At 44.2% G+C, this 27,511-nt stretch overlaps 2 protein-coding genes across 2 annotated transcripts; both read left to right on the plus strand.

The window, feature by feature from the left end:
* Positions 1 to 3,764: 3,764 nt before the first annotated feature.
* On the plus strand, positions 3,765 to 6,278 carry LOC124699073 (protein NRT1/ PTR FAMILY 8.3-like). The gene is made up of 5 exons (XM_047231442.1): positions 3,765 to 3,835; positions 4,039 to 4,141; positions 4,227 to 4,444; positions 4,515 to 5,041; positions 5,324 to 6,278. The coding sequence occupies exons 1-5, from the start codon at positions 3,782 to 3,784 to the stop codon at positions 6,150 to 6,152; spliced, it is 1,731 nt and encodes a 576-aa protein (XP_047087398.1). The 5' UTR covers positions 3,765 to 3,781; the 3' UTR covers positions 6,153 to 6,278.
* Positions 6,279 to 14,585: 8,307 nt separating this feature from the next.
* LOC124699074 (protein NRT1/ PTR FAMILY 8.3-like) lies at positions 14,586 to 17,180 on the plus strand. The gene is made up of 5 exons (XM_047231443.1): positions 14,586 to 14,800; positions 15,004 to 15,106; positions 15,192 to 15,409; positions 15,486 to 16,012; positions 16,287 to 17,180. Exons 1-5 carry the CDS (start codon positions 14,747 to 14,749, stop codon positions 17,113 to 17,115), a joined length of 1,731 nt encoding a protein of 576 aa, XP_047087399.1. The 5' UTR covers positions 14,586 to 14,746; the 3' UTR covers positions 17,116 to 17,180.
* Positions 17,181 to 27,511: the final 10,331 nt, after the last annotated feature.

The raw sequence follows: 27,511 nt of genomic DNA on the forward strand, positions 1-27,511 counted from the left end.
TTATTCCCGAGGTGAGCTTGTTCACCTGAATCGAGAATAAGCGGAGTATGGTCAGATTCGGCTCTTGCCAAAGCACGAACACTAACAAGAGGGAACTTTTGCTCCCATTCAACACTTGCCAAAACTCTATCTAATTTCTCATAGGTGGGTGTATCTCTGCGACTCGCCCACGTAAATTGTCTGCCTGATAGAGCAATACATGCACCATACTGTCACTACAAAATGCAGTGACACACATACATTACATTACACACGCACACTATCTCTCATCCCCTCATCTTAGAAAGAACGTGCGACTTTTTAATCGCAGGGACACACAATATTCGATTCTATCATCTCTTCAGATCAAAAGTAAAAGAGCACATGCAACTATCCTTTTGGGTGCCTGCGAACTGCTGTGGTGCTGAGCACTATGCCTGACCCTGGTTCCGCTTCCGCTCCATCTTCTAGGCAGCCGCCAGCCTAGGCAGCCGTTCATTTGGGATCTTTGATCCATGGTCTATAACGTGCTTGAAGTATAGTATGTTCGTTATGTTGTACTTTGTCCGTTTGTGGTCTTATTAATTTGATTCCAGGCTCACCTCGAGGACCCCGGTGTTAGGGCAATGTGATTCAGGAAACTCTCGTACATCTTCCTTCCGTCGCTTTGATGATGTTGAGGAATCCTTTCGTATACTCAAGTTGGTACTTCTAGTCTCAACATTGATCAACCACACGTGTTTTGATATCTAAATGAAAGCACTCAACTGGGACATGGTGTTTTGGCTCGTAGATTTAAATGCATCTATTATGAAAAATGCATTATTAACGTATTTTCAATTGTCTAAGAATTCTGAAAGAAAAAGTTCCTGTACATCCGGACATGCTATGTTCGCACACAAAATTTTGTAAGAAAAGAACATTTTTTTGTGGCCTATGTAAAAAAGATAAAATAAATCTCGTTCGAAGCTATTTTGGAGAAACGAAAATTGTATTTTAACGCAAGTCAGAAAAAAAAGTCATTTTGCCGCGAAACTTTATGTGTTGTAATTCATATTTTTTTTAACATTTAGAAATAGGTTTTTTGAGCAGTACGTGCATCTACACCTATGAGCCAAAATGCATTTGTGACCTTCATGTTCTTGTGGGTTCCAAATTAACCTCACATACTTAGCAACACCGATTCTTCTGTCTGTAATTTCTTGAACATTTTGTTGTTCCTTCTTAGTTCTCATTTTCTCATGTATTTCTTGAACTTGGAGGATTCATGATGCATGTGTACAAAACACCAATATCCAACTATTAAGAAAATTCGTACTCTCTATGTTCCTAAAAAGTTCCATTAAGAAAATTATTTGACATTAATTCCTAAAAAAGAGACATTTCGACCAACAACTCCTAAAAAATACAAGGTTATAGGACATAAAGTTTGTAAAACATAATCCTAGAATCGGATGGAGTATATGCTTATGGAGACACTAGGTCCGTACACGATTGCGTTGGAAGGAAACATAAGTTTTATGGAATCAAAATAGGTGCAATGAGAGAATTGTATTTTTCTTGCATGTCCCATATGACCATATTTAGATTTGGTTCCAATATAAGTTTCGCTTTTGCAGGTCATGGCCAGGATAGAAATGCATGTTTCATTTTATTAATAAGAGTAGTTTACCACATGCGACAGATACGACGATGGAAAATGGGCTGTGGCAACACGTGGGCATTCAACTAGTGTACATCAAAAGATAAAGTATGGCTCTAAATGCACGAGCATTAGAAATTCGTTTCTCGTATTCACATTTTTTTTATTAATTTAGGCCCTATATGAAATCATAGTTCTATCAAAATTTATACATACATACATGCATGCATGCATATACATACATAGATACATACTAAACATCCATGTGTACTTGCAAATTCCTTTTTAAAAATGAAATTGAAAATGTAATTTTTTTCTTTAAAATTACCGCTCTCCTATTGCGCGAGCTCCTTTTGGAGTTTCAGCAAACCATTATCTTATTGAAGAGTGGAGATTTCCACGCACTTAATGAAAACAGTGATGTTGATATGCTTATACACAGACCCACAGAAGTTACCAGAGTAGGATCTTTTTCAATACCGTCTATGGATGGTTAGTCCAAGATGCGGAACAATAGAGTTTTCTTTTGAAGAAATAGAGTGTTATTCTGTGAAATAATTAGAATTTCAAATCATTCACTTGCTTCAACTACTCATGCTATGGATGTAGGAGCGTCAACTACGTTCCTTTGGGGGTTTTGAGGAGCAGTTGAGGAGGAATTGTTGCAATTCTATAAAAGAGTCCCAGGAGCTGTCGACCATCAAAAAATACTCAAATGCCAAAATAAACAGGTCCAATTAAATTCCACCAAGGTTAAGAAAGAACGACCCCAACCAACCCCGATGGAAAAACGGAACTATGATTTTTTAGCTATTTTTGTTGTAATGAAATAAAAATATTGTATGAAAATACATGCAAGACGAGCTGAGCTAATTCAGAAAAAATGGAACTATGATTCATACTCACTATTAAGATCTCGCAACCAGACTGGAAAATTCATGTAGTTTTTAAATAAAATAAAAAATTTCTTCCTTCTAATTTTGTTTGCCTAAACCTTCTCTCTCTCTCTCTCCCTCTCCCTCTCCCTCTCCCTCTCCCTCCCTCCCTCCCTCAATTTTATCGAATCATTACACCGACTCACTATCAAGTGATTCTTATTCGAAGAACCCTTGGTTTAGCTTTAGACTCAATCGTCGTGGCTCTAGTATAAATCTAAGGTTTTAATTGAACTGATCCATATGATTGCAACAAGATAATTTCTATATTACAATTACGCACAAAAAAAACACGTAAGAGAAGGCAGAATATTCATGGACTGGCATCCATCAATTGGAGTTTCCCGCATTTATGGTGGTAAAGTGATACAACATAGAACTATTCATAATATCTATCTTTCAAAATCTATCTTTAAATATTCACTAAAAAGACAGTTGGCGGATCTCTTTGTATATCTTGTCCATAAAGAGGGGGACTTAATGATTATTCGTTCGCCAGAACCTCGGTTCGAATATGATAGAATACTTTATCTACTAAAATTCATTGACGTTTTTTTCCTTTATTTTTAAACTTTCTCTATTTTGTATAGAATTTTATGACTTGGTGAGGGATGCATTCATTTTGGGTCCTCTTCTTTGAGACAAAGATTCTTTATGTAATTTCATCCATCTTTTAGTTTTTTTTAAATCATTGAATTCATCACACTCGACGGAGTCTAGCAGTTCGACTCTATTTGAGAGACACCCACAGGTGTAATATTCCCATCCCTTATCAATTCAGATATTGATAAAGACAGAAGATGAATTAATTAATCTAGGAGCTTTGGACGGCCTTGTGGTGCAGGTGGAGCGTCTTCTGTACACTAGCTACACCATAGGCATCTTTGTACCCTACAAATCTTTCGTCACATAACTTTGTCTTAAGCATCTTCTCTGTCCCTACGACATAATTAACTGTCTCGTAGCAGTGCACATGGTTGATTGTCTTTGCAAAGGTGTGTGTCTTCTTGATTTGAAAACTAGAAAGCATCATGCACACATATTATAATTTGTGAATCGCTTTGCGAAGTGAGTGACAATGAGAGAGCGATGTCCTGGCCGTTGGCCCTTGCAACTATAGTAGCTTTTAGGAGCTTTGCCTGCGAATTTCTGTGCCGCAGAGAACCTTTCCTAAATCATCGTGCAGTCCTCCTCCAGTCCTCCATCCTCTAGGCAACCGCCAGCCATGGAAGCAGCAGACGAGGAGAGCCCCTTGCTTCATCTCCAGCCCGATCGTCAGGTATTATATTATTTTCTCTTCTCTTCTCTTCTTCTCTTCATGACTACATCATAGGGACAAAGGGAGGGTAGACATAACTAACATCAAACTGAATCGTCAGTTTACAAATTTCAGTTAGCACATATACTCAATTTGTTACCTATTTTTCTGAGAGGTTTACAGTTTACAAATTCCAAAATGGATATTTCGGTACTTTCCTGTAGGATGTAGGTTCAGAATACACCAGCGATGGAACAATCGATATCAGCGGACAGCCTGCTCTGAAGCGCAACACAGGCAACTGGAGGGCGTGCTACATGATTTTAGGTATAAACAGATAGCAGTTCATGCAACCAGCTCCTGTTTTCCTGTTCTTCTGTTACTGTCTAACACTAGAACAAATGCACCCTAGGCGTCGAGTTCTGCGAATGTGTTGCCTTCTTCGCAATCGCGGCGAATTTGGTGACCTATCTCACGACAGTGCTCCACGAAAGCAAAGTAACCGCCGCACAGAATGTCTCAGCCTGGGTCGGCGCGTGCTTCCTCACGCCGCTTATTGGAGCCTTCTTGGGTGATACATATCTGGGAAGATACTGGACAATGGTTGTCTCCCTCCCAGTCTCCACCATCGTAAGTACAGCACAGCTAACCGACCCGATTTGTAAGGTACCTGCAACTCTGAACACTTCCATGTTGACAGGGAATACTCGTACTCACAGTTTCAGCATCAGTCCCAACATCTTACTACCGTGCTGGTGTTCATCGTGCTGTGGTCTACCTAGCACTCTACCTTGTCGCTCTCGGGAGCGGTGGTATCAAACCCTGCACTTCAGCCTTTGGGGCTGACCAGTTCGATAGCGGGGACCTAATGGAGCTACAGAAGAAGGGCTCCTTCTTCAACTGGTACTACTTCTTAATCAGTCTTGGCTCCCTTCTGTCAGGCACAGTGCTTGTTTGGTTGCAAAACAACGTAGGGTGGGGAATCAGCTTTGCGATCCCAGCTGTGCTCATGATCTTGGGCCTGGCAGTACTTGTTGGTGGTTCGACGGTGTACAGGTTTAGGAAACTGGGAGCAAGCCCATTCAAAAGTATCTGTCAAGTGGTCGTTGCGGCTGTCAGGAAGTGGCACGTGCAGTTGCCCGATGATATCTCGCTTTTGTATGAGCTGACAAATTCGTCATCACCAGCTGAATCAAGTCAAAAAATTCAGCATACGAATCAGTTCAGGTACTTCAATTTGCAGAATACAAGTAAAGTTATAGTCTAAATTTGACAATTGATAATACAAGTAAGCTTATAGTCTAAATTTCACATTTGAGAATAATCACTTGCATTGAGCTACGAGCCTACGACATGTTTGATATAAAACACAATTCTCTTGTGAGCTGTGACATCTTGCAACTACAATTAAGATCAGAAATTTGCTAAAGAACCGTATGTAGAAAACTAGAAATACATCTATGAGTAAAATGTGACAACTTACCTCTTTTATGTGATTGCATTCTTCAGATTCCTTGACAAGGCTGCCATTGTGCTGCCCCCATTAGACAAGACAAGCAAGATGTTGCCGATGTGTTCATGGAGCCTCTGCACAGTGACCCAAGTTGAGGAGCTGAAGACTCTGCTACGGATGTTTCCCGTCTGGGCATCTTTCATGATCTTCTATGCAGTTGGCGGGCAGACGACGTCAACATTTATAGAGCAGGGGATGGTCATGGACAACCGTGTAGGCCCGTTTGCAATCCCGCCTGCCTCCCTCTCTACTGTTAGCGTGCTCAGCGCCCTTATCTGGGTGTACATCTACGAAACCGTGTTAGTCCCACTGGCTCGGCGTTATACTGGCAAGGAAAAGGGCTTCTCGCAAACGCAGCGTCTCGGAATTGGCTTTGCACTTTCCATGCTGACCATGGTCTACTCAGCAATACTAGAGATGAAGAGGCTAACGAACGCACAAGCCAGTGGCATGTCAGGCAGGAATATGCCCGTTCCAATGAGCATTCTGTGGCAAGGACCATCATACATACTGACTGGTGCAGCTGGAGTTTTCGCCGGAATAGGCATGATGGAGTTCTTTTATGATCAGGCCCCGTATACCATGAAGAGCCTTTGCGCAGCATTTGCACAGCTTGCAGTTGCATCTGGATCTTACTTTAACACGATCATATTTGGTGTTGTCTCTGCGGCGACGACGCGAGGTGGGGCACCTGGGTGGATCCCAGACAACCTGAACGAAGGGCATTTGGACTATTTCTTCTGGATGATGGCTGCTCTTAGCTTACTGAATCTGGCGCAATTTGTGCACTACTCCATGCGGTATACAGTGAAGACAACTTCTTGACTTAAAATACTGGAGACTAGAAAGGAGCTCAAAACCTTCCCCATCATAGAATAAAAGTGGCTTCTATGCAGTTTCTGTGGACAGCGCATAGATACATAATATTGTGCCATATTTGTTGATTAAAACATCATGAATACTTGTAGTAGTACTTGAAGGTAATTGAAATATATATGTAGCTAATGGAGTGCAAACAAAATGAAGAGGTAAAAGGATTTTGAGGGCCACTTAAAACTGGAATTTCCAAAAGAATAAAAAAACATAAATGAAGAAAGATGTCAAGTCTCAATCTACACACATCCAAAGCAATACCAATAGCAACAGAGCTAATAAGGTTGCGAGCAAAGAAACAGAGCAAAGATGGCATGGCCAAGATTCATCTGCGGGTTCTGGGGAAAGAGATGGCCAGTGAAGAACCAGAATCCATGGCAGAGGACTAAGTTGGCGCTCCTTTACTACTGAGCATACTTTGGGCCGGGCCAGAGAAACCCGAAGCTAAAAATCCAGGCCCAGGCCCAGCCAAAAAGTCCAAAATCCCGATGGGCCGGCAGGCCAGGCCACTTCATTAGTGTACCCATCTGTGAAGACCGAGCCCAGCCCAGGCCATTGGCCCTAAATTTCAGGTTCAGGCCCAGGATTTCCGGGCCGGGCTGCCCGGCCCATGCCATCTTAAGTGTGGGACTCGACATGCCGAAGCCAGTATACTTCTGTCGCCATCACAACATGAAAATATTTTTGGACGCAAATGAGAATACTACTAACTGATGAGGTCATTCCAAGAGGTGTTTCTAAGGAATGTCATCCAATTGGGAGGTCCTTGTCAGGAGTAACAAAATGCACGCCAGGTCTTTATCGTGGTCTACTGTAGGACAGACCCGGCAGAAGCTGCAGTATTTTTACAGAACTCGCGATCAAATACAGCCAGCTGCACCACTACTTCACTCTTGTCCTCAATACTTTTCCAACACTACAATGATGTGATCCGACTGGTTGCAGGTGACCACATATACTACCAAGGGTTACCATGTCCAATAGCTAGCACTAGCAGCAAAGTCATTTGAGAACGCAATCTAGTAGTAGCAAAAATGTTGTGTGCACGCTGATTCAATACTACTCCGTGGAATAATTGCACTAGTAAAAAGCACAGATTCAGAAGCATTCAGCCGACCGTGTTATACAAGTTCTCTGGTTACCTGAGCCTCAGATGAAACTTCTTGTGTCCTCTCAAGCCCCAATGCCTGCTTAGCCAAATCGCCGAACAGCTACCGTGCGTTCCATGGAAAGGGCAAAATGTCAGCAGCCCGCGGTCCGCTGCCTCGGCATCCGCAGTGCGGCGGCGGTGCGCGACAACAGCATGTGGCGGTTGCGGCAAAGGCCATCGCAACGAGTACTCCTCCACGAGCTGACGACGGCAGCCGAGGAGCGAACACACATCCTCAGGCGAGACGGGCAGATACGGTGGCGCTGCTGCCTTCTGCACGTGTCCACTGCCATCTATGCATCGCATTGGGATCTTGTTAGCCGAAGGCAAAACTTTTCGTCCCGTCCTCGTCTCTAGGCCACAGGAGGCGGCGACCACTTCTTTCGATCTTCACCGGCCAGCCCGTTTGCTCCCCCTCTCGCACTCCGCTCACCTTTCCGGGAACATAAGCGAGGGAATGTCGGTCCTCTTTGGGTTTGTCTGGTGCGTTATTATTGGATAAAGGGAGTGCTGCGTTGGCGAATAAATCTGTCTCAATTTTGCTTCCACACCGGCAACGCCTATCACGAAGATATCTCGAAGTTGACGGTAACTTGTACTTGTTGATTCTTCACATCGGTAGCTTGATTTTCTTGTTCATCCTTCAGATCTGGCAAGGTTATTTCTTGGCGTGTCACCATCGTCATTCGTTATCCATGGCGGCGCTGTGAGCCGCGTAATGTGGATGCTCTGGTGCAAGAATGTTGGTTCAGAGATGATGAATCTATCGTTATTTTCTGACTTCATCGATTGGATGCGATAGATCTAGGTGATGGCTCTTTCGTTATTCTCCAACTCCGTCAATGGATTGCGGTAGGACTTGGTAGTCACATAGATATGTGTCTTGTTAGTTGCGGCGGGTCTATTCTCAACTTAGAAAGCATCGTTAGTGATGGTGCTCTTTTAGATCCGCTAATAGTAGAGGTTTGACATCTCTTTCAACCAATGGCAGACAAAGAAAACAATTAGAGAGTGCACCTCTAAAAGAAAAAAAGTTGCGCTCCTTAATTGTTATAAAAAAATTGCCAAATAAGTAAAGACAATGTTTCTTGCAATAGGGGTAAAAAAATAATTCTTCATTTTTTTGGGTTAGGGTATGGCTCACCATATCCATCGTCTGCGTCTACACCTACTTTCAAGGTACGTCTAGGTTGCGTTAGATTTCGCTTGCAGCAAATCTTAGCAACAGTTCTGCATTTTCTTCTTAAATATAGGGCCAAAGGTCCAGTTTTTAAAGAAGTGAGCCTAGCTCATTTGGTTAGCGAAGTGGATGTACAACCCAGCCACCGAGATTTAACTCCCCAGGGACGCAAATTTAGGTTCTTATTATTCTAAAATAAAATCACTGTAGGGGCTTCCCCTACCGTATTCCTTTCAAAAAAAAGCCCAGTTTTATATATAAATCCCCAGTGATCACACAAGCATTCAGATACAAATCACACATAAGTCTGAGATCTCAAAGTCTAACACACACTTGGCCCGCAAACCACCGAGCACCCAGCTCCAAGCTCCAGTTCTAGAGATACAAGGATGCAATACATAAACGTAGGCTTGAAGGCAAACACTACTGCTGCTACTCATGTCCTCAATCTTGCATATAGTCTCGTAACCTCGACCATAACCTTCCAGCACTGCATGAAGATAGATATTTTGAAAATGGCATCGGCCGGATTGCTGATGGTAGAGTCCTCGATAGCTAGTTTATTGCGCATGTTCTACAGCATCCAGCTCTGGGCTGCAGAGGTAAACTAGGCTAATCATTTTAGAGGCCCCGATAGCCATTACACAATGGCGAGGAAGTCCTCGGCCCCTTCCGAGTTCCAAGTGCAGGACAGAAGTTTCCTCACTCCTGCCCACAAGAATTTAACCATACTCCTCCTACTCCCCGAAGAGAACACACCGCCCATCCGACGGGCCATTCCTCTTGGCCAGCTGTTCCCCCAATGGGAGACTGTCCCTAATCATCTTCCAGAGGAACAATTTGATTTTTGCGGAACCTTCATTCTCCATACCTCCTTGAAATGTGTGATCGTCCCCGCTTGTGACAATCGAATGTATAGGGAGTTCTTGGAGTAGCCACCTAAGGTGTCTAACGCCCAGGAAACCTCTCCCTAGCTCCGCAAGGTTGGGGTCATGTCGAAGATCCTACAAAGGTTATCATGTAGGGTTTGTAGCATAGAAAAACAAAAAATTCTACCGCAAGAACGAATAAAAACAATATCCAATATATGGAAAAGTCAAGATCCAATCTATGAGATCTATGCAACAAGAGAGATCAGCTCTACATACCCTTGAAGATCCAAAGTGTTAACGAGATCAGATCTCGTGGTTGATGTAAATGTACACTTGACGAACTCCGGTTCATGCTGTAGTCCTTTCTAGTGCTGCGATCTGTAGTGACCTCACCTGAAATAGTGAGAGTCTCTGTCTGACAGTGCTAGTCCCGGATTGAACTGCTAGCACACACAGATTAAGATGAAATACCAAGTAGCAAAGGTCTTCATTACAACTTAAGATCCAGCGGAATCAAAATAGTTAGATACAAGTTGCATAGCTCTCAGGCTAGCACACATTTCAGAGTTTAAAGCAGCAAGGAAATCATAAAGCATGGAGCCATCTTCCTTCATGAAGCCACATGCAGACATGTTGGGCAAAGACTCAACATATCTGAAAATTAGCTACATATATCTTTGTGTTTGTCACCTCTTAGAGATATAGAAAATGCAACATCCAAGTATTTATGCACCCATTCTTTGTTCATGATTGAGCGATCAAAAGCATTCTCTTATGTTGATACACAGTGGAGCGATAGACATGGAGAGTACGATGTAAAACTAATACAGTAGTAAGAGAAAGGAAAACGGATGTTACTTGTATTTGTACCTGCATGTGACGTAACTATGGATCAATCCAACCAACTGAACGAAGGTATAATTAGAAGGGGCGGACCTGATTTCTGTTTCAATTTGGAGCACCTTGTATCGGGCGCCAAACTTCCAAACCTTGTCTAGACCCAACACTCTTGGAAGCGATCTCAGCAATCTATGGGCAATGAATGGTCGGAAGTTACAGGGAAATCAGGAATCAGGATGTATGAGTGTATCACCATCAGTTGCATATACCTTGCGGAAGATGTCGGAACTCGAGTAGCTGCTTGATTCACAGGCGCCCATCTTATTTGATTCTCCTCTACGTTTTAGTATTTGTTTGATTGCTCGGACGAACAGATGCACAGTAAAACAAAGATATATAGAGGACATTTATCCTATGGATCCTTCGCGAAGCTCAGGAGGACGATTATTAGGAAAATGATGCCCGAGGAGAGTTAGTGAGTGTTGACGCTTGAGATGCTAACGGGCAGTTCCAGAAGCGAGACGAAGGGGAAAGGGAAACGACCGTACATATTCGTGTTGTGTTGTTGCTTTGTTTGTTTAAAAATTAATTGATATAGGTTGGATGAGATGGACCAATTAGAAATTTGCTGATGTGTACAGTTTGATGTCAAGAGAATTACTTATAGTGGGTTGCTCCAATTTAGATATTATAGATGTGATTCAAAAAACTCGTACATCTTCCTTCCCTCGCTTTGATGATGTTGAGGGATCCTTTCGTATACTCAAGTTGGTACTTCTAGTCTCAACATTGATCAACCACACGTGTTTTGATATCTAAATGAAAGAACTTAACTGGGGACATGGTGTTTTGGCTCTTAGATTTAAATGCATCTATTATGAAAAATGCATTCTTAACGTATTTTCAATTGTCTAAGAATTCTGAAAGAAAAAGTTCCTGTACATCCGGGCATGCTATGTTCGCACACAAAAATTTGTAAGAAAAGAATTTTTTGTGGCGTATGTAAAAAAGATAAAATAAATGTCGTTCGAAGCTGTTTTGGAGAAACGAAAATTGTATTTTAACGCAAGTCAGAAAAAAAAGTCATTTTGCCACGAAACTTTATGTGTTGTAATTCATATTTTTTTAACATTTAGAAATAGGGTTTTTGAGCAGTACCTGCATCTACACCTATGAGCCAAAATGCATTTACGACATTTATGTTCTTGTGAGTTCCAAATTAACCTCACATACTGAGCAACACCGATTCTTCTGTTTGTAATTTCTAGAATATTTTGTTGTTCCTTCTTAGTTCTCATTTTCTCATGTATTTCCTGAATAGCAGAGAAGCTTGAACTTGGAGGATTCATCATGCATGTGTACAAAACACCAATAATCCAACGATTAAGAAAATTCCTACTCTCTATGTTCCTAAAAAGTTCCATTAAGAAAATTATTTGACATTGATTTCTAAAAAAGAGACATTTCGACCATCAACTCCTAAAAAAATACAAGGTTATAGGACATAAAGTTTGTAAAACATAATTCTAGAATCGGATGGAGTATATGCTTATGGAGACACTAGGTCCTTACACGATTGCGTTGGAAGGAAACATAAGTTTTATGGAATCAAAATAGGTGCAATGAGAAAATTGTATTTTTCTTGCATGTCCCATATGACCATATTTAGATTTGGTTCCAATATAAGTTTCGCTTTTGCAGGTCATGGCCAGGATAGAAATGCATGTTCCATTTTATTAATAAGAGTAGTTTACCACATGCGACAGATACGATGATGGAAAATGGGCCATGGCAACACGTGGGCATTCAACTAGTGTACATCAAAAGATAAAGTATGGCTCTAAATGCACGAGCATTAGAAATTCGTTTCTCGTATTCACATTTTCTTTTTTTATATTAATTTAGGCCCTATGTGAAATCATAGTTCTATCAAAATTTATACATGCATACATCAATGCATGCATACATACATAGATACATACTAAACATCCATGTGTACTTGCAAATTCCTTTTTAAAAATGAAATTGAAAATGTAATTTTTTTTCTTTAAAATTCGCGCTCTCCTATTGCGCAAGCTCCTTTTGGAGTTTCAGCAAACCATTATCTTATTGAAGAGTGGAGATTTCCACGCACTTAATGAAAATAGTAATGTTTTTTTTTTGCGAAGAAGAAAGCGATTCATTGATACTGGGAGTCTGGGAACTTACAGTAAAGCCCAGAAAACGAAAGGAAAAACAAAGAGACCCTTCCGAGCTCCGACCTCGCCGGCATCCACGACGAGAGAGAAACGCGCCGCCGCCACTGTTCGTCCACACACCAAGGATCAACGAAAACAGCTCCCTGATAGACGGGAAGTCCCGACTCACCGCCCCCGGAGGGGTAACGCCTTGGATCATCACTCCGCCACGCAGCACCACGTCGCCGTCTTCACAAACTTAAACATCCAGATCCTCCACCGCACGGGATCTAGCCGGGAGATGACACACAGCGCGGATCCGCCGATCCGCGAGTGTGGAGGAAGCTGGCGCACCACCGCATAGCTCCACCGAGCGCCGCCGTCGAAGGAGCCGCACACCTGCAACAAAATCCACACCGGCGACCGAAGCTCCTCCACGGCGCCGCCAGCGGGATACCCAGCTAACCCTACCATATATACACCCGTGAGACAGGGATCCCCCGCCCTCCCGCCGCCGGAGCAGCCGCCGGAGGGCGAGAGATCCGGCGAATCGACGGGGAAGAGGTGGATCTCATGGGTGGTTCTAAAAAACGCCTCTCCTGAGAGAGGAGACAATGAAAACAGTGATGTTGATATGCTTATACACAGACCCACAGAAGTTACCAGAGTAGGATCTTTTTCAATACCGTCTATGGATGGTTAGTCCAAGATGCGGAACAATAGAGTTTTCTTTTGAATAACTAGAGTGTTATTCTGTGAAATAATTCGAATTTCAAATCATTCACTTGCTTCAACTACTCATGCTATGGATGTAGGAGCGTCAACTACATTCCTTTGGGGTTTTGAGGAGCAGGAGAAACTGTTGAGGAGGAATTGTTGCAATTCTATAAAAGAGTTCCAGGAGCTGTCGACCATGAAAAATACTCAAATGCCAAAATAAACAGGTCCAATTAAATTCCACCAAGGTTAAAAAAGAACGACCTCAACCAACCACGATGTCAAAACACTAATTTTTTTAAGCTATTTTTGTTGTAATGAAATAAAAATGCTGTATGGAAATACATGCAAAACGAGCAGAGCTAAGTCAAAAAAAATGGAACTATGATTCATACTCACTATTAAGACCTCGCAACCAGAGACTGGAAAATTCATGTAGTTTTTAAATAAAATAAAAAAAAAAATCTTACTTCTAATTTTGTTTGCCTAAAAGACAACTTTTTCTCTCTCTCAATTTTATCGAATCATTACACTGACTCACTATCAAGTGATTCTTATTCGAAAAATCCTTGGTTTAGCTTTAGACTCAATCGTCGTGGCTCTAGTATAAATCTAAGGTTTTAATTGAACTGATTCATATGATTGCAACAAGATAATTTCTATATTACGATTACACACAAAAAAAACCACGTAAGAGAAGGCAGAATATTCATGGACTGGCATCCATCAATTGGAGTTTCCCGCATATATGGTGGTAAAGTGATACAACATAGAACTATTCATAATATCTATCTTTCAAAATCTATCTTTAAATATTCACTAAAAAGACAGTTGGCGGATCTCTTTGTATATCTTGTCCATAAAGAGGGGGACTTAATGATTATTCGTTCACCAGAACCTCGGTTCGAATATGATAGAATACTTTATCTACTAAAATTCATTGACGTTTTTCCTTTATTTTTAAACTTTCTCTATTTTGTATAGAATTTTATGACTTGGTGAGTGATGCATTCATTTTGGGTCCTCTTCTTTGATACAAAGATTCTTTATGTAATTTCATCCATATTTTAGTTTTTTTCAATCATTGAATTCATCACACTCGACGTAATCTAGCAGTTAGACTCTATTTGAGAGACACCCACAGGTGTAATATTCCCATCCCTTGTCAATTCAGATATTGATAAAGACAGAAGATGAATTAATTAATCTAGGAGCTTTGGACGGCCTTGTGGTGCAGGTGGAGCGTCTTCTGTACACTAGCTACACCATAGGCATCTTTGTACCCTACAAATCTTTCGTCACATAACTTTGTCTTAAGCATCTTCTCTGTCCCTACGACATAATTAACTGTCTCGTAGCAGTGCACATGGTTGATTGTCTTTGCAAAGGTGTGTGTCTTCTTGATTTGAAAACTAGAAAGCATCATGCACACATATTATAATTTGTGAATCGCTTTGCGAAGTGAGTGACAATGAGAGAGCGATGTCCTGGCCGTTGGCCCTTGCAACTATAGTAGCTTTTAGGAGCTTTGCCTGCGAATTTCTGTGCCGCAGAGAACCTTTCCTAAATCATCGTGCAATCCTCCTCCATCCTCTAGGCTACCGCCAGCCATGGAAGCAGCAGACGAGGAGAGCCCCCTTCTTCATCTCCAGCCCGATCGTCAGGTATTATATTCTTTTCTTTTCTCTTCTCTTCTTCTCCTCATGACTACATCATAGGGACAAAGCGATGGTAGACATAATTAACATCAAACTGAATCGTCAGTTTACAAATTTCAGTTAGCACATATACTCAGTTTGTTGCCTATTTTTCTGAGAGGTTTACAGTTTACAAATTCCGAAATGGATATTTCGGTACTCTCCTGTAGGATGTAGGTCCAGAATACACCAGCGATGGAACAATCGATATCAGCGGACAGCCTGCTCTGAAGCGCAACACAGGCAACTGGAGGGCGTGCTACATGATTTTAGGTATAAAGAGATAGCAGTTCATGCAACCAGCTCCTGTTTTCCTGTTTTTCTGTTACTGGCTAACACTAGAACAAATGCATCCTAGGCGTCGAGTTCTGCGAATGTGTTGCCTTCTTCGCAATTGCGGCGAATTTGGTGACCTATCTCACGACAGTGCTCCACGAAAGCAAAGTAACCGCCGCACAGAATGTCTCAGCCTGGGTCGGCGCGTGCTTCCTCACGCCGCTTATTGGAGCCTTCTTGGGTGATACATATCTGGGAAGATACTGGACAATGGTCGTCTCCCTCCCAGTCTCCACCATCGTAAGTACAGCACAGCTAACCGACCCGATTTGTAAGGTACCTGCAACTCTGAACGCTTCCACTTCCATGTTGACAGGGAATACTCGTACTCACAGTTTCAGCATCAGTCCCAACATCTTACTACCGTGCTGGTGTTCATCGTGCTGTGGTCTACCTAGCACTCTACCTTGTCGCTCTTGGGAGCGGTGGTATCAAACCCTGCACTTCAGCCTTTGGGGCTGACCAGTTCGATAGCGGGGACCCGATGGAGCTACAGAAGAAGGGCTCCTTCTTCAACTGGTACTACTTCTTAATCAGTCTCGGCTCCCTTCTGTCAGGCACAGTGCTTGTTTGGTTGCAAAACAACGTAGGGTGGGGAATCAGCTTTGCGATCCCAGCTGTGCTCATGATCTTGGGCCTGGCAGTACTTGTTGGTGGTTCGAGGGTGTACAGGTTTAGGAAACTGGGAGCAAGCCCATTCAAAAGTATCTGTCAAGTGGTCATTGCGGCTGTCAGGAAGTGGCACGTGCAGTTGCCCGATGATATCTCGCTTTTGTATGAGCTGACAAATTCGTCATCACCAGCTGAATCAAGTCAAAAAATTCAGCATACGAATCAGTTCAGGTACTTCAATTTGCAGAATACAAGTAAAGTTATAGTCTAAATTTGACAATTGATAATACAAGTAAGCTTATAATCTAAATTTGACATTTGAGAATAATCACTTGCATTGAGCTACGAGCCTACGACATGTTTGATATAAAACACAATTCTCTTGTGAGCTGTGACATCTTGCAAGTACAATTAAGATCAGAAATTTGCTAAAGAACCGTATGTAGAAATACATCTATAAGTAAAATGTGACAACTTACCTCTTTTATGTGATTGCATTCTTCAGATTCCTTGACAAGGCTGCCATTGTGCTGCCCCCATTAGACAAGACAAGCAAGATGTTGCCGATGTGTTCATGGAGTCTCTGCACAGTGACCCAAGTTGAGGAGCTGAAGACTCTGCTACGGATGTTTCCCGTCTGGGCATCTTTCATGATCTTCTATGCAGTTGGTGGGCAGACGACGTCAACATTTATAGAGCAGGGGATGGTCATGGACAACCGTGTAGGCCCATTTGCAATCCCGCCTGCCTCCCTCTCTACTGTTAGCGTGCTCAGCGCCCTTATCTGGGTGTACATCTACGAAACCGTGTTAGTCCCACTGGCTCGGCGTTATACTGGCAAGGAAAAGGGCTTCTCGCAAACGCAGCGCCTCGGAATTGGCTTTGCACTTTCCATGCTGACCATGGTCTACTCAGCAATACTAGAGATGAAGAGGCTAACGAATGCACAAGCCAGTGGCATGTCAGGCAGGAATATGCCCGTTCCAATGAGCATTCTGTGGCAAGCACCATCATACATACTGACAGGTGCAGCTGGAGTTTTCGCCGGAATAGGCATGATGGAGTTCTTTTATGATCAGGCCCCGTATACCATGAAGAGCCTTTGCGCAGCATTTGCACAGCTTGCAGTTGCATCTGGATCTTACTTTAACACGATCATATTTGGTGTTGTCGCTGCAGCCACGACGCGAGGTGGGGCACCTGGGTGGATCCCAGACAACCTGAACGAAGGGCATTTGGACTATTTCTTCTGGATGATGGCTGCTCTTAGCTTACTGAATCTGGCGCAATTTGTGCACTACTCCATGCGGTATACAGAGAAGACAACTTCTTGACTTAAAATACTGGAGACTAGAAAGGAGCTCAAAACCTTCCCCATCATAGAATAAAAGTGGCTTCTATGCAGTTTCTGTGGACAGCGCATAGATACATATATTGTGCCATATTTGTTGATTAAAACATCATGAACACTTGTAGTAGTACTTGAAGGTAATTGAAATGTATATCTTACATCATCAAATTCATACAAGAGTACAAGTAGCTAATGGAGTGCAAACAAAATGAAGAGGTAAAAGGATTTTGAGGGCCACTTAAAACTGGAATTTCCAAAAGAATAAAAAAACATAAATGAAGAAAGATGTCAAGTCTCAATCTACACACATCCAAAGCAATACCAATAGCAACAGAGCTAATAAGGTTGCGAGCAAAGAAACAGAGCAAAGATGGCATGACCAAGATTCATCTGCGGGTTCTGGGGAAACAGATGGCCAGTGAAGAACCAGAATCCATGGCCGAGGACTAAGTTGGCGCTCCTTTACTACTGAGCATACTTTGGGCCGGGCCAGAGAAACCCGAAACTAAAAATCCAGGCCCAGGCCCAGCCAAAAAGTCCAAAATCCCGATGGGCCGGCAGGCCGGGCCACTTCATTAGTGTACCCATCTGTGAAGACCGAGCCCAGCCCAGGCCATCGGCCCTAAATTTCAGGTTCAGGCCCAGGATTTCCGAGCCGGGCTGCCCGGCCCATGCCATCTTAAGTGTGGGACTCGACATGCCGAAGCCAGTGCCAGAGTATACTTCTGTCGCCATCACAACATGAAAATATTTTTGGACGCAAATGAGAATACTACTAACTGATGAGGTCATTCCAAGAGGTGTTTCTAAGGAATGTCATCCAATTGGGAGGTCCTTGTCAGGAGTAACAAAATGCACGCCAGGTCTTTATCGTGGTCTACTGTAGGACAGACCCGGCAGAAGCTGCAGTATTTTTACAGAACTCGCGATCAAATACAGCCAGCTGCACCACTACTTCACTCTTGTCCTCAATACTTTTCCAACACTACAATGATGTGATCCGACTGGTTGCAGGTGACCACATATACTACCAAGGGTTACCATTGTCCAATAGCTAGCACTAGCAGCAAAGTCATTTGTGAACGCAATTTAGTAGTAGCAAAAATGTTGTGTGCACGCTGATTCAATACTACTCCGTGGAATAATTGCACTAGTAAAAAGCACAGATTCAGAATCATTCAGCCGACCGTGTTATACAAGTTCTCTGGTTACCTGAGCCTCAGATGAAACTTCTTGTGTCCTCTCAAGCCCCAATGCCTGCTTAGCCAAATCGCCGAACAGCTACCGTGCGTTCCATGGAAAGGGCAAAATGTCAGCAGCCCGCGGTCCGCTGCCTCGGCATCCGCAGTGCGGCGGCGGTGCGCGACAACAGCATGTGGCGGTTGCGGCAAAGGCCATCGCAACGAGTACTCCTCCACGAGCTGACGACGGCAGCCGAGGAGCGAACACACATCCTCAGGCGAGACGGGCAGATACGGTGGCGCTGCTGCCTTCTGCACGTGTCCACTGCCATCTATGCATCGCATTGGGATCTTGTTAGCCGAAGGCAAAACTTTTCGTCCCGTCCTCGTCTCTAGGCCACAGGAGGCGGCGACCACTTCTTTCGATCTTCACCGGCCAGCCCGTTTGCTCCCCCTCTCGCACTCCGCTCACCTTTCCGGGAACATAAGCGAGGGAATGTCGGTCCTCTTTGGGTTTGTCTGGTGCGTTATTATTGGATAAAGGGAGTGCTGCGTTGGCGAATAAATCTGTCTCAATTTTGCTTCCACACCGGCAACGCCTATCACGAAGATATCTCGAAGTTGACGGTAACTTGTACTTGTTGATTCTTCACATCGGTAGCTTGATTTTCTTGTTCATCCTTCAGATCTGGCAAGGTTATTTCTTGGCGTGTCACCATCGTCATTCGTTATCCATGGCGGCGCTGTGAGCCGCGTAATGTGGATGCTCTGGTGCAAGAATGTTGGTTCAGAGATGATGAATCTATCGTTATTTTCTGACTTCATCGATTGGATGCGATAGATCTAGGTGATGGCTCTTTCGTTATTCTCCAACTCCGTCAATGGATTGCGGTAGGACTTGGTAGTCACATAGATATGTGTCTTGTTAGTTGCGGCGGGTCTATTCTCAACTTAGAAAGCATCGTTAGTGATGGTGCTCTTTTAGATCCGCTAATAGTAGAGGTTTGACATCTCTTTCAACCAATGGCAGACAAAGAAAACAATTAGAGAGTGCACCTCTAAAAGAAAAAAAGTTGCGCTCCTTAATTGTTATAAAAAAATTGCCAAATAAGTAAAGACAATGTTTCTTGCAATAGGGGTAAAAAAATAATTCTTCATTTTTTTGGGTTAGGGTATGGCTCACCATATCCATCGTCTGCGTCTACACCTACTTTCAAGGTACGTCTAGGTTGCGTTAGATTTCGCTTGCAGCAAATCTTAGCAACAGTTCTGCATTTTCTTCTTAAATATAGGGCCAAAGGTCCAGTTTTTAAAGAAGTGAGCCTAGCTCATTTGGTTAGCGAAGTGGATGTACAACCCAGCCACCGAGATTTAACTCCCCGGGGACGCAAATTTAGGTTCTTATTATTCTAAAATAAAATCACCGTAGGGGCTTCCCCTACCGTATTCCTTTCAAAAAAAAGCCCAGTTTTATATATAAATCCCCGAGTGATCACACAAGCATTCGGATACAAATCACACATAAGTCTGAGATCTCAAAGTCTAACACACACTTGGCCCGCAAACCACCGAGCACCCAGCTCCAAGCTCCGGTTCTAGAGATACAAGGATGCAATACATAAACGTAGGCTTGAAGGCAAACACTACTGCTGCTACTCATGTCCTCAATCTTGCATATAGTCTCGTAACCTCGACCATAACCTTCCGAGCACTTGCATGAAGATAGATATTTTGAAAATGGCATCGGCCGGATTGCTGATGGTAGAGTCCTCGATAGCTAGTTTATTGCGCATGTTCTACGACATCCAGCTGCTGGGCTGCGAGAGGTAAACTAGGCTAATCATTTTAGAGGCCCCGATAGCCATTACACAATGGCGAGGAAGTCCTCGGCCCCTTCCGAGTTCAAGTGCGGGACGAAGTTTCCTCACTCCTGCCCACAAGAATTTAACCATACTCCTCCTACTCTCCGAAGAGAACACACCGCCCATCCGACGGGCCATTCCTCTTGGCCAGCTATTCCCCCAATGGGAGACTGTCCCTAATCATCTTCCAGAGGAACAATTTGATTTTTGCGGAACCTTCATTCTCCATACCTCCTTGAAATGTGTGATCGTCCCCGCTTGTGACAATCGAATGTATAGGGAGTTCTTGGAGTAGCCACCTAAGGTGTCTAACGCCCAGGAAACCTCTCCCTAGCTCCGCAAGGTTGGGGTCATGTCGAAGATCCTACAAAGGTTATCATGTAGGGTTTGTAGCATAGAAAAACAAAAAATTCTACCGCAAGAACGAATAAAAACAATATCCAATATATGGAAAAGTCAAGATCCAATCTATGAGATCTATGCAACAAGAGAGATCAGCTCTACATACCCTTGAAGATCCAAAGTGTTAACGAGATCAGATCTCGTGGTTGATGTAAATGTACACTTGACGAACTCCGGTTCATGCTGTAGTCCTTTCTAGTGCTGCGATCTGTAGTGACCTCACCTGAAATAGTGAGAGTCTGCAGTCCGACAGTGCTAGTCCCGGATTGAACTGCTAGCACACACAGATTAAGATGAAATACCAAGTAGCAAAGGTCTTCATTACAACTTAAGATCCAGCGGAATCAAAATAGTTAGATACAAGTTGCATAGCTCTCAGGCTAGCACACATTTCAGAGTTTAAAGCAGCAAGGAAATCATAAAGCATGGAGCCATCTTCCTTCATGAAGCCACATGCAGACATGTTGGGCAAAGACTCGTGAACCTAAACAAATATCTTCAGCTAGAGAAGTAACCTGCAACATAAAACGTTACAGCCCGAAGGTCAATACATTTGGAATTGTATTGGGAAGATGACACTATGGTGAACACAAGTGGCAACCTAACACATACGTGATTATTTGGCTGGTAGAGCTCAGGCATATTTGCATAAAGCCAATTTTATCCTATCATTTGACAAATCATTTTTTTTCATACTAATTAATCGGTACCATTGATAGACATCAATGAACCTAGACACCACCGATAGACATCAATGAGCCTTGACACCTGCAGACACAGACCATGGACATGGTACAAGACCTGCTAGCCGATAGTCACTTGCACCAATTGTCATATCCATGTTCACCCATCAATTTTTATTTAAGAAATTGGAATGAGGAGATCTTCGAACGGGATCCTTGTCAGTTCGCTCAAATTATCTGTAACCGGGGACACGGCTAAGTACTTAGATTAACACTCTGCAGAGGTTGTACAAATTTACCCACATGACCTAGTCTGCTCTTCTTCCATGATGCACATTTTGTTCAAATGGACAGATGTCGACTAGGACGAAACTTTTTCGAAATAATCCCCCAGACCATTCTCTAAGGACCCGCACCAACTTAAAATCCCCTACATGATTCTCACAACATACTCCATCAAGCCAGAACCCATATTAGCATGTGGCTGTACGGTAGCTATTGAGCAACGTTGTCTACGATTTCTTTGTTCCTGGGTGGCCATTCACAAGTGTGATACACACGACCGCCATAGACATGACTCCGGTGTAACCAATCAACATAAACCGAGCAATACCAATTCCACCCAGGTAGTTCATTAAACTTAGTTATTTTTTCATAACTCACTAACAAAATCATTTCATAGCATAGCTGAGCAACAACTAAATTTAATAACGACAAAGTAAGTTAAGTAGGGGTATCTAGACTAGTGGGATTGCATAACAAGCATAAGGCCCTACACATGTATACTACAAAAATCTCTATTGTGCATAGATAAAAACTGGGACTTTTGGTGTGTGTCACTTGCCTGGATAAGGTGGAGAGTTGGCACAATCTTCACAAGCACAACCGTTGCAGTCGGCACAATCACAATCTACAAACCAATAGCATTGCACCATAAGCACAATGCAAGACACAAATGCACATACATAGACATGAGATGCATATGAGATTTACACAAGTGCACTCCATTTATTGTTCTCTGGCGAAGGGCAACTTCCATTAATTATAAAAGGGGTTTTGGTACATTATAAAAATGTTGATTTTGGTACTACTGGTCAGAGGGTTCCATTTGCAAGCGTATGCAAAAAAGAATCACTCAAAAAGGGTATGTAGATCTCATTTTATGGACACGGTACTCTAATGAGGCATTTAAATTTCAATGATTTTCAAACTTCTGTAAGTCCATATTTTATTGTTCCATAATGTTCCTTATATTTTTGGGATTCCAACGGTATATAATTTGTAATTTTCGGACAAGCATAGCTCTGGTTGTGATTTTTATAAAGCGCGGACTATCGAATCACTGTTAAAACGGAAACTAGGGGTTGTCTGGTACACGTGGCGCAACGCTACTGGTCGATACCTCTGTGGCCGGATCGGCGCTCACTACCGTTGGATCTATGTAACCGGGACGGCCGAGATTAATTACCTATTTGGGAAAAGGAAAAACAAAAAGAAAAGAGAAAAGGGGGGGCTCACCTTGGCCGGCCGGAGGTGGAGAAGACAGCGGCGGGGCGGCAGCGTGGCCGGCGTTCCCGTCGTCTCCGGCGGCGGAAAAGGGCGGAGGGGCTCGGGCATCGCGAGGCAGGGGCGCGGGTGGTGGTGGAGTGGCTGGGGGGGGGCCTCGGGTGTTCGCAGCGGGCGGCCGAAGGTGGTGATGCCGGAGTTGCTCCGGCGAGCGATCAGAGCATCCTGGCGGCGTCTCGGGAGCAGGGGCGTGGGGGAAAAGAGAGAGGATGCCGTAGGCTTTGTAGGGGCGGCCTCGGCTGAGTGGGGAGCGCGGGGAGAGGTGGGGCGAGTGGTGGCCGGCGGTTACTGTGCGTGTGCGTGCGTCGTGGGGGAGCGGGGGCTTGCGGTGGAGGTTGGGGACAATGGCGGGGGCTTGCGTTCACTGTTAAAACGAAAACTAGGGCTTGCGGTGGAGCGCGGGCTGTTTCCTCGTTTTTTTCTTCTTTTCTATTTTCTGTTTTCTTGATTTGCAAAGCTATTTGGACACCCAAAAATAGTCAGAAAAATACGAATAAAATATCTACGGATTCCTTGTGAAAAGAGCTTCGCTATAGAATCACCTTTGAGACAAAATAAAAATATTTTATAAAACAAAAATAGGAATATATGCCTATGTGGCTATATTGCCATTTTGGGGATCGGTGTTTTGAAATGAATTTGAATTTTGGATTTTCCCTATAAATGCAATGTTGGAATGATGCAATGCATGAAGTTTGAAAATTTTAAAATTTGGGATGTTACAAGATCGGGCAGCACTTCCGTACTCGGTCACACATACGGTGTCGATGATGACGCCCTCTCCCCATTCCAGCGGGCAGCAGATGTAGTAGATACTCCTCGGAATCCCAGTAGCACGACAACGTGGTGGTGGTGGAGGTTTAATCCTGAAGGGCTTCACCAAGCCTGTGCATGAAGAAGGGGGAGGGAGAGAGGTGGCAGCTAGGGTTGGAAGAAAAGGGTGGGCTGCGTCCATGCCCCCTCCCCTGTTTATATAGGGGCAGGGCTGGCCAAGGCTTCCTTGGCCCCTCCTCCAAGCCATAGGGCCGGCGCAAGGGAGAGGGGGTGTAAACTTGCCCCCCAAGTTTCCCTTCTTTTAGGGTTCACTAGTAGGAAAACCCTTATAGGCGAAGCTTAGTTCTGTGGCGCACCGTTTAAAATGCGCCACAGAAAGTTATTTTGTGGCGCACCAGATACGGTGCGCCACAGAAATAGCTTAATTTTGTGGCGCACCAGGGATCCATGCGCCACGGAAATTTGGTGGGGCCAACCCCAATCATTGGTTTCACTATTCTCGTGGCGCACGGAATCAGGTGCGCCACGGAAATAAGACATTCTCGTGGCGCATCGGTCCGGTGCGCCACGCGAAATAAGACTTTCGTGGCGCATCGGTCCGGTGCGCCACGGAGTCAAGACTTACGTGGCGCACGTGAGATGGTGCGCCACGGCAGCCTTATTTCGTGGCGCACATGAGTTCCATGCAACTCCACACCCCCCCCCCGTGGATCGCCTTTTTAACCTCTATAAAAAATAAAAAAAGTAGATAAAAATTTCAAAAAATAAATTCCTTCAAGATGCCTATGTATTATGTCATCTTTTACCACTGAGAATTAACAAACAATAATTTCGACTTTTTTTGCAAAATTACGTGGGAAAATCATCAAACTGGATTTCACGGTTGCATACGAACTCGAAAAAAAACGCATAATATATCAAAATGTTCCCACGAAAAATCTACATCCGAATTCACCGGGGCTTGCCCGGTTGGACAATTTGTAGAATCCCAAAATTCGAAAAGAGTAAAAAGTTACGGCCAGTTAAAGATTTTTTGCAGCAAAATACAAAAAAAAGAAAAAAAAATTCTGTGGCGCACCAAGTGCCCATGCGCCACAGAAATAACGTTCGAAATTTGAAATTTCTGGCGCCCACTTCTCCTTCTCTCCTCCATTTCTCCACTTCTCCCCTTCTCCCATTCTCCACTTCTCCCCTTCTCCTCCTCTCCTCTTCTCTTCCTCTCCTCCACTTCTCCACTTCTCCCCTTCTCCTCCTCTCCTCTTCTCTTCCTCTCCTCCACTTCTCCACTTCTCTCTCCTCTCCTACACCGGCGACCAACTCCGGCGACCAACAACTCCGGCGACCACGACCAACACCTCCTCCGGCGACCACCTCCTCCACAACAACCACCTTCTCCTCCTCCTCCTCCGGCGACAACAACAACCACCACCACCTCCTCCTCCTCCTCCTCCACCACCACCACCACCACCACCACCACCTCCTCCTCCTCCTCCTCTACCACCACCACCACCACCACCTCCACCTCCTATTCCACCACCACCACCTCCTCCGGCCGGCCTCATCCTCCACCCTCCCACCCACCTCCGGCGACCTTCCAGAAAAATTTAAAAAAAAATTCGGCGGCCCCAGATCTAGATCTAGATCTAGATCTGGCCGCCACTTTTTGAAATTTTAAAAAAATTACTGTGGCGCACCGGCGGTGGTGCGCCACGAAATAAGACTTCTGTTTCCGTGGCGCACCACGTCCGGTGCGCCACGTAAATAAGCTTACGTGGCGCATTGGCCGGTGCGCCACAGAATCCTTATTTTTGTGGCGAGAATTCTGTGGCGCACCACCGATGCGCCACAGAATGTGTTTTTGGTGCGCCACTGATGAGGCTTTTCCTACTAGTGGTTTCCCTTAACCTAGGGGGGTTTGGCCGGCCTGGGCCTTGAGGCATGGTGCGCCTAGCCCATTAGGGCTGGGCTGCACTACCTCGGCTCATGTTGCCCCTTCCGGGGTCGTGGGCCCACTAGTGGCCCCTCCGGAACCTTCTAGAAACACTCCAGTCTTCCACCAAAATATTCCCGAACTTCTCCGAACCCCGGAAAATAACTTTCCTTATATGAATCTTATTCTCCGAACCATTCTGGACTCCTCGTGATGTCCTGGATCCCATCACGAGAGCAAGTAGGCAATCACCGAAGGCCGGACGAGGCATCTACCTCACCAAGCATGCGCGCTGCCTCAGACGAGGTGTCTTCCTACTAAGCGCGTCATGGAGGCCGTCGTGCGCGGCGTAGCCACCCTGCTTTACGTCCGCCTTGCCGGAGATCAAGGAACATCACTGCCAGGGACGAAAGACTGGCGCGTCGGAGAGGGCGGGGGCCATCCTGTGCACTTATGCTGACGTGGTCGAGGCATCTACATGCTAGGTGTGCGCCAGGCTCATTGGTGGACATCGTCGTGCGTTGTGCCGTTGCCTAGCTGCTCGATTGTTTCAATAATTCTTTGTGTGTTCCAAATAATGCATGCATCGTCTTCGAGCTGATCTCCCTCTCCTGCAACTAGCCTCGTTAGATGTTGATACGTCCATTTTGCATCACTATTTTATATCATAATTTACTGTTATTCATTGATATATTTCTTATTTAGGGATGATACTTATGTTATTTCATCTATTTTGCATGTTTCATGATTATTGGAGGATCGCGCACCGGAGTCGGGATTCTGTCGGAAAAAGCGCCGTCAGAATGCAATATTTCGGAAGATCAACAATTGACGGAAATTATATGAAAAATCCTATTTTTCCAGAAGACGAAGGGAGCCAGAAGGGGGAGCCGAGGAGGGCCGCCATGGGCCCACCTCATAGGCCGGCGCGGGCCAAGGCCTGGCCGTGCCGCCTTGTGAGGAGGGGGCCCACAGCCCCCTCTGGCCTCCTCTCCTTCGCGTACTTCTTCGTCCCGAAAACCTAAGCTCCAGAGGATAGTCGCGAAGTCACAGCCGCCTCTGCGGGGCGGAAAACACCAAAGAGAAAAGAGCTCTCCGGCAGGCTGAAATCCGCCAGGGAAATTCCCTCCCGGAGGGGGAAATCGATGCCATCGTCATCGCCATCGAGCTGGACATCATCTCCATCATCATCACCATCATCTACATCATCATCACCGCCATCTCCACCGCTGCACCTCGTCACCACTGTAACAATTAGGGTTGGATCTTGATTGTTTGATAGGGGAAACTCTCCCGGTATTGATTTCTACTTGTTATTGATGCTATTGAGTGAAACCGTTGAACCAAGGTTTATGTTCAGATTGTTATTCATCATCATATCACCTCTGATCATGTTCCATATGATGTCTCGTGAGTAGTTCGTTTAGTTCTTGAGGACATGGGTGAAGTCTAGATGTTAGTAGTGAATTATGTTGGTTAGTATTCAATGTTATGATATTTAAGTTGTGGTGCTATTTGGTGTCATGTGAACGTCGACTACATGATACTTCACCATTTATGGGCCTAGGGGAATGCATCTTGTATTCGTTTGCTAATTGCGGGGTTGCCGGAGTGACAGAAACCTAAACCCCCGTTAATATATCGATGCGGGAGGGATAGCGGGATCTCGCAGTTTAAGGGCTGTGGTTAGATTTATCTTATTTACTTTCTTGTATTTGCGGATGCTTGCAAGGGGTATAATCACAAGTATGTATTAGTCCTAGGAAGGACGGTGCATTAGCATAGGTTCACCCACACAACACTTATCAAAACAATGAAGATTAATCAGCTATATGAAGCGAAAGCACTAGACTAAATCCCCGTGTGTCCTCAAGAACGTTTGGTCATTATAAGTAAACAAACCGAGCTTGTCCTTTGTGCTAAAAAGGATTGGGCCACTCGCTGCAATTATTACTCTCGCATTTTACTTACTTGTACTTTA

Source organism: Lolium rigidum, chromosome 3 (genome assembly GCF_022539505.1).
Source record: "Lolium rigidum isolate FL_2022 chromosome 3, APGP_CSIRO_Lrig_0.1, whole genome shotgun sequence".
Lineage (NCBI taxonomy): Eukaryota > Viridiplantae > Streptophyta > Magnoliopsida > Poales > Poaceae > Lolium > Lolium rigidum.

Bases quoted from the DNA above. Each gene is read 5' to 3' on its own strand.
- LOC124699073 (XM_047231442.1), top strand. From the start codon at position 3,782: ATGGAAGCAGCAGACGAGGAGAGCCCCTTGCTTCATCTCCAGCCCGAT. The intron at 4,445-4,514 runs GTAAGTACAGCA...CCATGTTGACAG, and splicing joins CCCTCCCAGTCTCCACCATC to GGAATACTCGTACTCACAGT. The intron at 5,042-5,323 runs GTACTTCAATTT...TGCATTCTTCAG, and splicing joins CAGCATACGAATCAGTTCAG to ATTCCTTGACAAGGCTGCCA.
- LOC124699074 (XM_047231443.1), top strand. From the start codon at position 14,747: ATGGAAGCAGCAGACGAGGAGAGCCCCCTTCTTCATCTCCAGCCCGAT. The intron at 14,801-15,003 runs GTATTATATTCT...ACTCTCCTGTAG, and splicing joins ATCTCCAGCCCGATCGTCAG to GATGTAGGTCCAGAATACAC. The intron at 16,013-16,286 runs GTACTTCAATTT...TGCATTCTTCAG, and splicing joins CAGCATACGAATCAGTTCAG to ATTCCTTGACAAGGCTGCCA.